Raw genomic sequence first — 11,057 nt, forward strand, 5'->3', positions numbered from 1 at the left:
TAGATTTATCATTCCACACTATAGCTTTTCACAACTATAAGACTTCTGATAGTTTCTATGTTATTCCTAATTATTTTTTTACAATACACACATAATTTTAACGATTTTTTTATATCAACGTATTTGTTAATTAATTTTTAGTTGTAGTGTAGTGGAAATATGACTTAAGTTTTTGCTTTACAAACAACCGTGTATATAGTACTGTTTCAGCGCACTTGAATGTTTGTGTGCCTGCAGATTAAACAGATTTTTTTTGTTAATTGACAATTTTCGAGCAGTTTTCGTTTTAGTTGGACAAACCATAATCAACAATAGTTCACACAATTTACCCACATTTAATCGCATTGATGAAGAGCGGATTTTACGTAAAGAGAGTAACGAGATGATATTTTTATGTATGTTGTGTTTGTTGTTTATGTTGCAATATCGTAGGCATTTCTGGGTGCGTCGTTTTTCATTCAGCACCGCTGTATACGTAAATTGGCATTTTTCGCGTCGCGACTGGTCCAAGCCACTTGTAAAACACCTTATATATATACAGAGTGTATACTTAATAGATGGTAGTTTACGCGTCATTATTCGTTGACAGTTTACAGTACAAGAGGTTAGGTTTAAATACCCCCACACTTTAGAGTTTTTTGTAAATGAGACACTAATAACCAGGTGATGGCACTTAACTAACGTAGTTTAAGATTTTACTTAGTACGTAATGTAAAAGTAGTTTAAATGTAGGGCCCAAGCTCTTCATCAATGTGGTAGCAAAATCAAAACAGGTTCAAACAGGTCGGTTTTTACACACACAACAAATGGCATATTGAAAAACAAGGTTAACACGATTGGCTCTAAAGAATCAAACAGAAACCAACACCAAAAAGTGTCTTCTATTTTCGTTGGTGCTTACAAATTGGTAGAAAAATTGTGATCGGATCAAGACGAAGACTGAAAAAGATTTTTGACCTTGAGTCTTTAAATATGCCATGAAAAGTTAATCTCCGTTGCACACACTGGGACCAAAAGTACTGATTCATATCCAAGATATCAAAAAATTATATCAAAAAAAAAACAAAAAACTCATTTTTGTCTCGACTTGTTTATGCTTTAAAACGTGGTGCGGATTCGTTAAGAACGTTATTAAAGTTTGTTAATTAAGAAATGATTCCATTTTTTGACAATATGTTAGATTTAAAAAATTGTTTCGACAATTAGGCCATTTCTGTACGAAACGGTTTCGTTGTTGACGGAATGATTGATAAAAAAAGTACTCATATTATAAAATTGTGACTATAAATGCCTTTTAGCGTGAATATTATATTATATCAATTTGTTGTATTTTCACATGTAAAGGAAAAAGGCTAGATGGTTCCGTTCCGTTCGTTGTTGCAATTCGTTTTTTACATTATAGTTACTTTACGTTTTCTAGCTTTTTTCCTGGAATACAACGTGTTCTTGTTCGTAAATATCTGTGACTTGTAAATCATGTTTTATTAAAGTTAGATGTTTGAACAATTGCTTTGTGGGAAATTGTTATTTTCAGAAAATATTTTAAAAACCACAAAAATACAAAAAAAATAAACCATACACATTGTATATTTATAATGTAATTCTGAAGTATACCAGTATTTATTATACTGTGGACTACATTAAAATGTTCACGATTGTTTTATTTCACCCCTCACACACAACCAGGGTGTTCCAAGGACCACACTTGAGACTCGTCACCACCTCTTTGGAAAAATCCCCTAACAACATCATTTCGTGGAAATTTTCTTTATCGTCCTTCATCAACTGTTTGTACTTGTTCCACCCACATCCATACAATTTCCCATCATCTGCAACCAAAACCAGTCCTACCACCAGTCAAAAAAAATCCAAGCCAACCTGTCAAAATCACAGTATGTTTGTTACCGCAGCCGATCAGCCTCACATTGAATTCCAAGTTGAGCACCTGTGGAGTGGCCATCACTGCCGCCTCTTGTTCGCCGATCCCTAATTGTCCGCCCCCGTTCCACCCCCACGTGTACACATCTCCGTCTTTGCTCAAAGCACAAGAGTGCCAACCGCCCGCTGCCACAGATTGTACTTTTATCCCTCCTAAAGCCTCCACAAATCTGGGCTCACCTTCGTCTTCTAATGAACCGTGCCCCAGTTGCCCCCTACTGTAATCAAAATATACAGAGTGATACGGTTGGAGCGGGTTTTTACCTTCCTCTACCGAACGTGAAGACGCTTCCGTTTTTGTCCAAGAGAACGCAGTGTTCTCGGCCTGTTTTCATCTCCACGATGGAGTCGGCTTTGAATTGAAGCTTATTGGGGATGTTGTACAAAGATCCGTGGTTTGTTAGAGCGACTGTGAGTTTCGAGCCTGCAGAAATCTGCACGATGTGCTCGTTGCCCTCCAAGGCCATCAGTTTTGGCACTTTTGATACAGTCTCCGTGATTTTCAGTAATTCCCCGTTGTGTAAAAGCACCAAGACTTTATCCTCGGTGCAAGAAACGTGAGAAACCTTTCCGTTGATGGTCACAGTTTCGTTTTTAGCGCCTTTGATGACCACAACGTCGGCAACCAACAATACAACGTTCTGGTAGCTAACCTCAATGTTTGTCGCGTCGTAAACATGATCGATAAAATTTTCCACGATGTTTTGACCACTGGGAAATTGGCGATAGAGGTTGAGTCCGTTATAGTACACTTTCATGGTTATTGATTTGTTTAAGTTGTTTCAGTACTTTCAGTTGACAGTTTTGCGTTCAGTGTCTTTGGTCACGAACTGCTTTTTTACGGGGCATTCTCACCTTTAAAGACGAAATTACGGCGCAGAAACATCACCAATGGTAAGACTTCAAAGAGACACTGTTAAATAGCCCCCGCGGGGCGAAATTAAAGAGGTTTTTCTTAAAAAATCGTGAACTGAAACACGTCAAATCGGGTCACCATGGCAACTACATCGAAGTGTAAACAAATGGTTATGCGTATTGTTGGTTGCATACTTTATTGCGCACATTGGAATTTCTTGGTTTTTAACAGGAGTTCGACGAGCCACATGGAGATGGTCGTGAAAGTGACGCAGTTCATGATGACGACACACAGAGAATAGCTCCCGGTTACGTCACGCACTATTCCTAAAACAGGTCCCCCTATCATGATGCAGATACCGTTCATCATCATCTCCATGCCGCTCGCGGTGGCCAGCTTCTCCAAGCTGACGTAATCGGGGATCACCAGAGACATATAAACTTTTCGGACGCCTTTCGCGATCCCCAGCCCCAACGCAATTAGAATCAACACATAGAATTTTCGAGATAGGAGAAACGCTGAAATTTGATTCTCTTCGGAGATTTTAACTGTTTTAACACTTACTGAATCTTGTGAGCATGAGGAGGAACAAACTGTAGGCGTACATCCACCGTGGGGGTGTGGTGAAGTAGCGCGCGATATGTGGAGCGAAGAAACGGAAAACGATGTCGGTTCCCCCTAAGACTGATAAAAAGGTGGCGATTTGCTTGGTGTCTAGACCGTAATCGTGGAGCATGAATGGAGTGAGGACTGTGAAGTTGAGCTCGGCGAAGATAGCGAGGGCGAGACCCATCATTATATTGACAAAAACGGGGTCTTTGAGGAGGTCCAGGTCTAGGGCTGTCACCAAGCGACCTCGAGGTTTACCTTCTTCTTGTTTCTCCGTGTCTTCGGATTCTATAGTCGCTTGGTGCCAATCTACAGGCTGTAAGAGAGCCGCAGCGGCAAAAACGTGCGCGCAAATTCCCCCAAAAATTAGCGTGACCCCTTCCGGAGGGTAGATCGTCATCAGCGCGCTGATAACTTGAGGGATAATAATGGGGCCGAATCCAGTCAGAGTCTCGGACAAGCTGACGGCGTAACTCCTCTTCTTGACGAAGTATAAATTGACAGCGAGGCCAAAAGAGGACTGAGAGAGTCCCATTCCGAGTGCTGCAACAACTCTTTTATTTCTTTTCTTCGTAAGAATTTCTTCTCACATGTTACAACTCCGTACGACAAGACGAAATGTAAGAAAGTGCTGGAGAACGCTGTCATTACTACTCCTAAAGTTAAGAAAAGAGCTGCCAACAGAGCTACTTTTCGACATCCTAAAGTCTTCAGCAACACTCCATTGATCAAACCCGTCATCATCCCAAACGCTGCATTTATGTTGATAATGAAAGAGCTCTGCGTGGCGGTGAACCCCAGTTGGGTGAATTTTACGTTGAAGATGAGGCCGAAACAGTGCACCAAGGGTGTCGTAATAAACTAAAAATTGCGTCATCAATGTTATCAATGCAGGGCTACTTACGTGGCTGAGGGCGTTGGCGAAGACGATCACCCAACCGTAGCCCCCATCCGGGGGGATTTTCACTTCTTTCATCGAGTGTTTGAGTACTGAGATGTCATGTTGCTTTTTATTATTAAAATAGTAATCAGACGGGCTTTCTGAGTGCAAAGGTTATCAGTCCGTCTGTCCACGTTACGTCTCGTTTGTTTTTTAGGGACTGTTGTCGATCCTCCGCAAATTGCGCGCCGCCCCCGAGCGCGAACTTCGTCTTCTCCTCCTGGGTTTGGACAACGCCGGTAAAACCACAATTCTTAAAACCTTAGCTTCTGAAGATATCAATCACGTGACGCCCACCGCTGGTTTCAATATCAAATCCGTCATCTCCGAAGGCTTCAAACTAAACGTTTGGGACATCGGCGGGCAACGCAAGATCCGCCCGTACTGGAAAAACTATTTCGAAAACACGGATGTCTTGGTAATATTCATACTTTCTTTCCACTGAGTCATCGTAAATTCCAGATCTACGTGGTGGACTCTTCCGATAAGAAACGCCTCGAAGAAACCGGCATCGAGTTGTACGAGCTGTTGACCGACGACAAACTCCAAGACGTTCCTTTGTTGGTGTACGCCAACAAACAAGATCTTCCTGAGTCTCTTACAGCGGCGGATTTAGCTCAAGCTTTGGGGCTGCCGTCCATCAAAGACCGGCCATGGCAAATCCAAGCATGTACGGCCGTCCGCGGGGACGGGGTGCGCGAGGGAATGGAGTGGGTGTGTAAGAGCATCAAGAAAAAATAGTCTTTGAAAAGCAACAATCAATCCGTCCCACATTTAGTGATAACTTTCTATTGTGAGATTATTTAATTATGCGTTTTATTGGCTTTTTGCAATTGTAATTTTCTTGAAATAAACGTTTTATTAAAAACTGGATTGTCCATGTCAAGGTCTTAAAATTGAAGGTTCATTGGCCTACACTTTTTAGTCATCGCAGATTTAAAGTTTGCGAAGATGCGTAGGTAACGGTGCAGTTCGGCTCGAATTGTTGGAATAAGAAGACACAATTTTTAAGACATGGAAGGTACTCAGCCTTTAATTAGTATAATTAATGCAGGCGTAACGAGGTTTTAATGAAGGTTCGCAGCGATGATAGTTTATTATTTTCATTTCACCGACCTTGCTCATTCAGATTCTTAACTTGAATGGGCAATATTATAAATTTGCTATTTAATAACCCAGAAATCAAGGGCAAATTAGTGGACATTTTTATCTTGTTTTTTCCTGTCCTCTTCCTTCACCGCGACAATTAATTTAGCAATTAATTATCAAAATTTTACGCTCGTGCAAAAAATGTTTTCTCATAGTTAGATAAGTGTTTAAACAAAAAGATAAGCCAAGTGGCCTTCTAGATTACGAGTAATGTCTTTGGTTGAGGAACCGACATACGTTTAAAATGCATGGTTACTATGGGTTCCATGATTTTTTCAACAGCGCGAAATTGAAAACATTTCTTCCAAAACTGCTGCAAGAACCGGAAAAAATTACTGTAGACTCCGTTTCGGCAAAACGGGCCCAAATTGGCAACATTTCCGCTTTTCGGTTCCGCCACTGCTCCTCTTCTCTTTTGCGAGTTAAATATAGCAAGTGACACACTTCAGATTTCCGCTTTTATTCAAAATAAATGACTAAACTTTTTGCGAAGAAAACTGCTGACCGCACTGAAAAGGGCGCTGTCCCAGTTGTTTCTTGCGATTTTTTTGACAATGGAAGATGTTTACACAGTTAAATCCACTTGTAATCATTGGATTTGTCCAGTCTTTCGTTATCAGCAGCGCCCATTGTGTAACCAGTTGGAATGCTCCAGGTAAGCCTGCGACCTACTCAACAATGTTAAAAGGTGTATTACGAGTCACAGGTAGTCAGTCAGTGTTGAATCGAAAGCAGAACCGTTTCGAGGTACCGTAAGTACAGTTAGAACGCGCCACTCTGCAAGTACCATCGACTTTTATCATTTGTGTTGTGTTAGTACTGACATGTGATTGCATCCACCGAAAACTTGGAAGTAAAGAATGTAAGTACGAAGCGCGCGAGTTCAAGGACACTTTGTTCTTCAATTAGGTGCTACCATTCAAAATAATGTAACTGTAGTTTTTGCGGAACGACGTGGTACCGTCGAATTCCAGAGGTGTCAGTGAGCGTGGGGCGATTGATAGGCAATTGTGAAATTAATTTGCTCTCAATTGATAAGTATGTGATTTAATTGGATGTCACTAATTACCGTACAAGATGCGATTGTTTTAACACCTTCGTTTTTAATTCACAGAAAACCATGAAGATGAGCATCACCCTCCTTCTAGTCATCCTTTGTGTGGGTTCGTCGCTTCAAAGCTATGATGATAACAACATCGACGATCCTATCGACGAAGCCAAAGCGGACATCCTCAAAGAACAAGGTTTTCAGAACGTAGGAGGACTCCTCAACAGTTTTATGCACTCCGAAGGAGCTAAACAACTCGGAAACATCCTTAGCAACGCAGCGGCAAGTGACCACGCCGGAGAAATCCTCCAAGGTCTTGGCTCAGTTCTTGGTCAAGGCAACAGCATGGACTCGTCGATGATGGGCATGCTTTTTAACATGATGCAACCGGGGAATGGTAAAAAAGACGATTCTTTCGACATGAACACGATTCTTTCGCTCATGGGGAGCTTCATGGGCAGTCCAGAAGGCGACAAGGCGAACTTATGGAGTTATGTCCCGTTGATTCTTCAAACCGCCAACGCTTTTCTTGGACCTGAAGCTGAACAACGCGCGCGAAGCCACGCCGGTCACGCTGATTTAGTTCCACCAATCATCGAGAAACTCCACCTCTTTTTTGATCATTTTATTAACTCTGAGTTGGGGAAACAAATTGTAAACACCGTCGGCGCCGAGAAGTTTGTTCGAGTCTTCGCGGATGAAAATGGGAGGATGTCGTACCGGAGATTTGTCAGTATGTTAGAGAATCACTCTTTCAGGAAGCATTGGATCAGGATGGTGACTAACAAGATTGCGAATTTCGTTTCGCACTTCGCTGACAGTAAAACACAGAGGAAGTATCTTACCACGTTCCAACACTTCATCAACAGCGTGTTGAAGAGTCAAGGGTACCCGAAGAACACTTTGTTTGATTTCAACAGACCTACAGAGACGCTCAGCGCGTTAGGTAATCATTTAGCAAAAGACTTCTTGAAGACAGACGTTGATACAAAGATGTACATTAAGCCGTTGGTGGAATACGTCCAGGACGCGTTCCGTTTGATCGACACAAGCAGTTACGACGTGGATCAACACAAATTGTCTGATAAGCTCGCAGATACTGTCAATCTAGAGGTGATAGAGCCGCTCGCTAGAGTCAACAGAGCGTTCAGATTCGCACGCAAATCACCCGCCTGTGACAAGTAAGTCCATTTTAAAATTATTCCAACTCTAAGTATAATTCTTAGATACGTCATGTGCCTGGTTAATAAAGAACCTGTGGAGGAACGACCGAGCCTTCCAGGTCTCAGACCACTTCTCAGTAAGTCGTCAAGTCTCGTTTTTAGCTGGTTCTTGAGTTCTATGACGAAGACCCCATATTGGGATTTGTACCGAGTCATCACCGAGAAGAACGACTGTCAGGTTGGATTTTACTTCTTCTTAGTCGCGTGTTCACTTTTCCTATTTCAGCACCTGTACGTGGACTCCTGTAACGACTTCCACGTGGAAGAACAGCGGGTGAAGAGGGAATTGGTGCACAGTGAACTGTGATGAAGAGGACTGAGTGTGGGCATCACATATTTATTTGTATTATATTTATAATGTAAAGATAATAAAGAAAAACGTTGGTACAGTTGATTGAGCACGGCTACGTGTGTTCTTGGTTTTTTCCGGGTTTCGACCTTTCCTTCAACTTTTTTCAACCCTATTACCATTATATAAGCCTGTTACCAACTTTCAAGTGCAGAAAAATGGTTGCCGTCACCGATCTTGATAAGCTTCTCCAAGACAAATTCACTAGTTCCTTCAGGAAGGGCTATGTTGAAGTCAAAGGTTTTACCTTCCCCAAGCGCTACGAAGAACTTAAATCGGAGTTTGACACCTTAGAAGTCAATGAAGAAGATGTCTGGATCTGCAGCTTCCCCAAAACTGGCACCACCTGGACGCAAGAAATGGTGTGGATGATCATCAACGACATGAACTTCAAGGAAGGTGAGGTGAATCTTGGCCACCGCTCGCCGTTCTTAGAGTAAGTTGCGGTGATGAAGAAACATGCTTTCTTATTATTTTATTATTTTGCAGAGTGTCCATCGTGTTCGATTTTCGTGATCTCTTAAAGAGCGTACCTAATTTCGATCCTCCACCATTCTTAAAAGATTCGTTGGCGTTTGTGAAGAGTCAACAGAGTCCCATTTGCATGAAGACGCATTTTCCGTACGAGTGCCTACCGCAGGAGATACAGAATGGAAGGAAAAAACCCAAGGTTTGTAACTAAGAACCTTAACACTGTTACGGTTGTTAATTCCAGATGATTTACATCGCACGCGACCCTAAAGACACATGTATTTCTTATTTCCACCACGCGAAGTTGATGGAGGGTTTCAGGGGCGACTTCGAGGAGTTCTGCGAACTGTTTTTGGCCGGAAAAGGTAGCCTCAACTTTTTTTATAAACACCAATTAACAGTAATTTTAGTGAACTTTGGACCCTATTGGAAACACGTGTTAACTTACTGGAAGCTAAGAAACTCTCCCAATTTGTTGTTTCTCAAGTATGAGGACATGAAAAAGGACCTCAGTAAAGTTATCAGACAAGTAAGCGCGTTCTTGGAGCGCCCCTTAACTGACGAACAAGTCAAAATCTTAACAAAGCATCTCAGTTTTGAAGAGATGAAGAAGAATCCCGCGGTCAACTACGAGCTGGTTTGTGACTTAAATAAGAGGTTTAAGTTAACAGAGTATGATGGTGTCTTCATGAGGTCTGGTAATGTCGGAGGGCACAAAAACGTCATGTCTGCAGATATGATAAAAAGGTTCGAGGAGTGGACAAAAAAGAACACAGAAGGAACAGATTATGTTGTATAAACTTAACATTGTATTACATAATAAAAACACTTAAACTAATAATTGTACGTAGCTCCGCGCTTTCTCTGTTCAATCCCAGTTAAGTCCGGTTCCTCTGGTGTTTTCTTCGATCCAGTCGTCAAATCTCTTCGCGAGTTCGGGACTCATGTGGTTTTTCCAGTCTCCCACTTGACCCTTTCTAATAAAGTGATCGCCGACTCTCTTAAAGAAATCTTTTCCGTGTTTCTGTTCCATGACTCCCTCAAAATTGCATCCTTTGTTCTCTCTCATGCTCTGGAAACTTAAGAAATCGCACAACTTGTCGTAGTCTTCGTCCCTTAGACTTTTGTCCATGAAATCCGCAATTTTTCTCAAAGTTCCTCGAAGGTCTCTCTTCATATCTTCGTATTTGAGAAACAAGACATTGCTTTCGTGTCTCTTATTCCAGAAGCTGAGATAGTGGTCAAAGACTGAGCCCAGAGGTGTGAGCCCTCGAATGAGTTGATCGGCGAATTCTTCGAAGGTAATCTGGAGGTTGTGGAACATCTTGCAGTGGTGGTAGTACGAAACGCACATGTCTTTGGGGTTTCTACAGGTGTAGATGATTCTCGGCTTGATCTTGTCGAGTTCTGCTGGAAGCAGCGGAAGAGGAAGGTGGCTCTTTATGTAACGAGGCGAAGGAAGGTTGCTAACGAGTTCCACAGAATTCTCCAAGAGTTCTTTTCCCAGAGAATCCAACTCGATCAAAACAGTCGACATTCTGTTAATAAATAAATTAGATTTAAAAAGTTTTTTTTGGGGAAAAATACTCAATCAAGGGGGCCCGAATCTGCTGAATCGTGTTTCTGGCAGTATCAAAATCCAGATCGTTCCCAATCAACCAGATCATCTCCTGACACCAAGTGGACCCTAGAAAATTTCTTAGCTCCAGGCAAGTTTAAAGGAAAATTAACAGTACCTGTCCTCGGGAAGCTGATGAGCCAAACATCATCTTCTCGTATTGGGGCATCTATGATTTGTTGCGCGAAATTAACATGATAGGGTGGTAACAGACACTTCCCGGGATTAAACTCCACCATCGCCCCTTTAACTCCATACGTTTTGTCCACTCTTTCGGCATCTTCAGGACTTAACGCTCGCACCGTGAAGCTCATGTTGAACAAACTGTTGTTTTCGAAGAACGAACGAGTACTTTAGAAGGAGACATTTCGCAATCGCCCCCACTCTGATAATTGTTTCGCTTGTGATGTACAATTATCCTGTAATGTACCGTCGGAAGCTTCACCTAAGGGCTGAAAGCATGACTTTGAAAATAAAAAAATATAGCCACGGGGGCGTAATTTTAAGAGAAAAGCTTTCTTAGGGAGGAATCCGAGAAAGGTTGTGTAAGATTATAGCGTGAAAGTTGCGGAGAAATGTTTTTTCCTATAGTCATAAAAAAAGATCAACATGCGAGAACCGGAAATCGGATTTCATGTAGATCTGGAGAAAATGACGGAACTTTCCGCTGGGTGAACAAGAGATGCTGGTACTTTCCAATATCCGACTGGTTTTGGGAATTTGTCCATTATGCAACCATTGTGTGTGGATATTTATTTTGAATTGTTAAGAGAATGCTTACGCAAGGTTATTTATTTGGTGCCGGATGTAAAGATTTTTCAAAAATCACGTCTTCAGACGACACCTTTCTCTTCGT

The 11,057-nt window shown here is 41.8% G+C and overlaps 6 protein-coding genes across 6 annotated transcripts; 3 read left to right on the plus strand and 3 right to left on the minus strand.

Moving 5' to 3' along the window:
• Positions 1 to 1,569: 1,569 nt before the first annotated feature.
• Positions 1,570 to 2,725, minus strand: LOC148168442 (RCC1 domain-containing protein 1). Its single transcript, XM_088046656.1, has 3 exons — positions 2,203 to 2,725; positions 1,879 to 2,156; positions 1,570 to 1,829 (listed from the first exon to the last, which is right to left on the minus strand). The coding sequence occupies exons 1-3, from the start codon at positions 2,694 to 2,696 to the stop codon at positions 1,666 to 1,668; spliced, it is 936 nt and encodes a 311-aa protein (XP_087902782.1). The 5' UTR covers positions 2,697 to 2,725; the 3' UTR covers positions 1,570 to 1,665.
• A 15-nt stretch (positions 2,726 to 2,740) lies between these two features.
• On the plus strand, positions 2,741 to 5,211 carry LOC148168443 (ADP-ribosylation factor-like protein 3). The gene is made up of 3 exons (XM_088046657.1): positions 2,741 to 2,832; positions 4,501 to 4,761; positions 4,806 to 5,211. Exons 1-3 carry the CDS (start codon positions 2,830 to 2,832, stop codon positions 5,082 to 5,084), a joined length of 543 nt encoding a protein of 180 aa, XP_087902783.1. The 5' UTR covers positions 2,741 to 2,829; the 3' UTR covers positions 5,085 to 5,211.
• LOC148168444 (monocarboxylate transporter 4-like) lies at positions 2,972 to 4,440 on the minus strand. Its single transcript, XM_088046655.1, has 4 exons — positions 4,308 to 4,440; positions 3,994 to 4,264; positions 3,359 to 3,946; positions 2,972 to 3,312 (listed from the first exon to the last, which is right to left on the minus strand). The coding sequence occupies exons 1-4, from the start codon at positions 4,377 to 4,379 to the stop codon at positions 2,990 to 2,992; spliced, it is 1,254 nt and encodes a 417-aa protein (XP_087902781.1). The 5' UTR covers positions 4,380 to 4,440; the 3' UTR covers positions 2,972 to 2,989.
• A 1,039-nt stretch (positions 5,212 to 6,250) lies between the features above and the next one.
• LOC148168445 (uncharacterized) lies at positions 6,251 to 8,155 on the plus strand. The gene is made up of 4 exons (XM_088045222.1): positions 6,251 to 6,354; positions 6,607 to 7,721; positions 7,767 to 7,941; positions 7,990 to 8,155. Exons 2-4 carry the CDS (start codon positions 6,613 to 6,615, stop codon positions 8,068 to 8,070), a joined length of 1,365 nt encoding a protein of 454 aa, XP_087901348.1. The 5' UTR covers positions 6,251 to 6,354; positions 6,607 to 6,612; the 3' UTR covers positions 8,071 to 8,155.
• A 115-nt stretch (positions 8,156 to 8,270) lies between these two features.
• Positions 8,271 to 9,382, plus strand: LOC148168446 (luciferin sulfotransferase-like). The gene is made up of 4 exons (XM_088045850.1): positions 8,271 to 8,548; positions 8,602 to 8,782; positions 8,828 to 8,948; positions 8,994 to 9,382. Exons 1-4 carry the CDS (start codon positions 8,271 to 8,273, stop codon positions 9,380 to 9,382), a joined length of 969 nt encoding a protein of 322 aa, XP_087901976.1.
• Positions 9,383 to 9,440: 58 nt separating this feature from the next.
• LOC148168447 (luciferin sulfotransferase-like) lies at positions 9,441 to 10,523 on the minus strand. The gene is made up of 3 exons (XM_088045912.1): positions 10,320 to 10,523; positions 10,171 to 10,270; positions 9,441 to 10,121 (listed from the first exon to the last, which is right to left on the minus strand). Exons 1-3 carry the CDS (start codon positions 10,513 to 10,515, stop codon positions 9,452 to 9,454), a joined length of 966 nt encoding a protein of 321 aa, XP_087902038.1. The 5' UTR covers positions 10,516 to 10,523; the 3' UTR covers positions 9,441 to 9,451.
• Positions 10,524 to 11,057: the final 534 nt, after the last annotated feature.

Source organism: Gnatocerus cornutus, chromosome 9, assembly GCF_029298725.1.
Source record: "Gnatocerus cornutus isolate USDA-ARS CGAHR chromosome 9, icGnaCorn1.1, whole genome shotgun sequence".
Lineage (NCBI taxonomy): Eukaryota > Metazoa > Arthropoda > Insecta > Coleoptera > Tenebrionidae > Gnatocerus > Gnatocerus cornutus.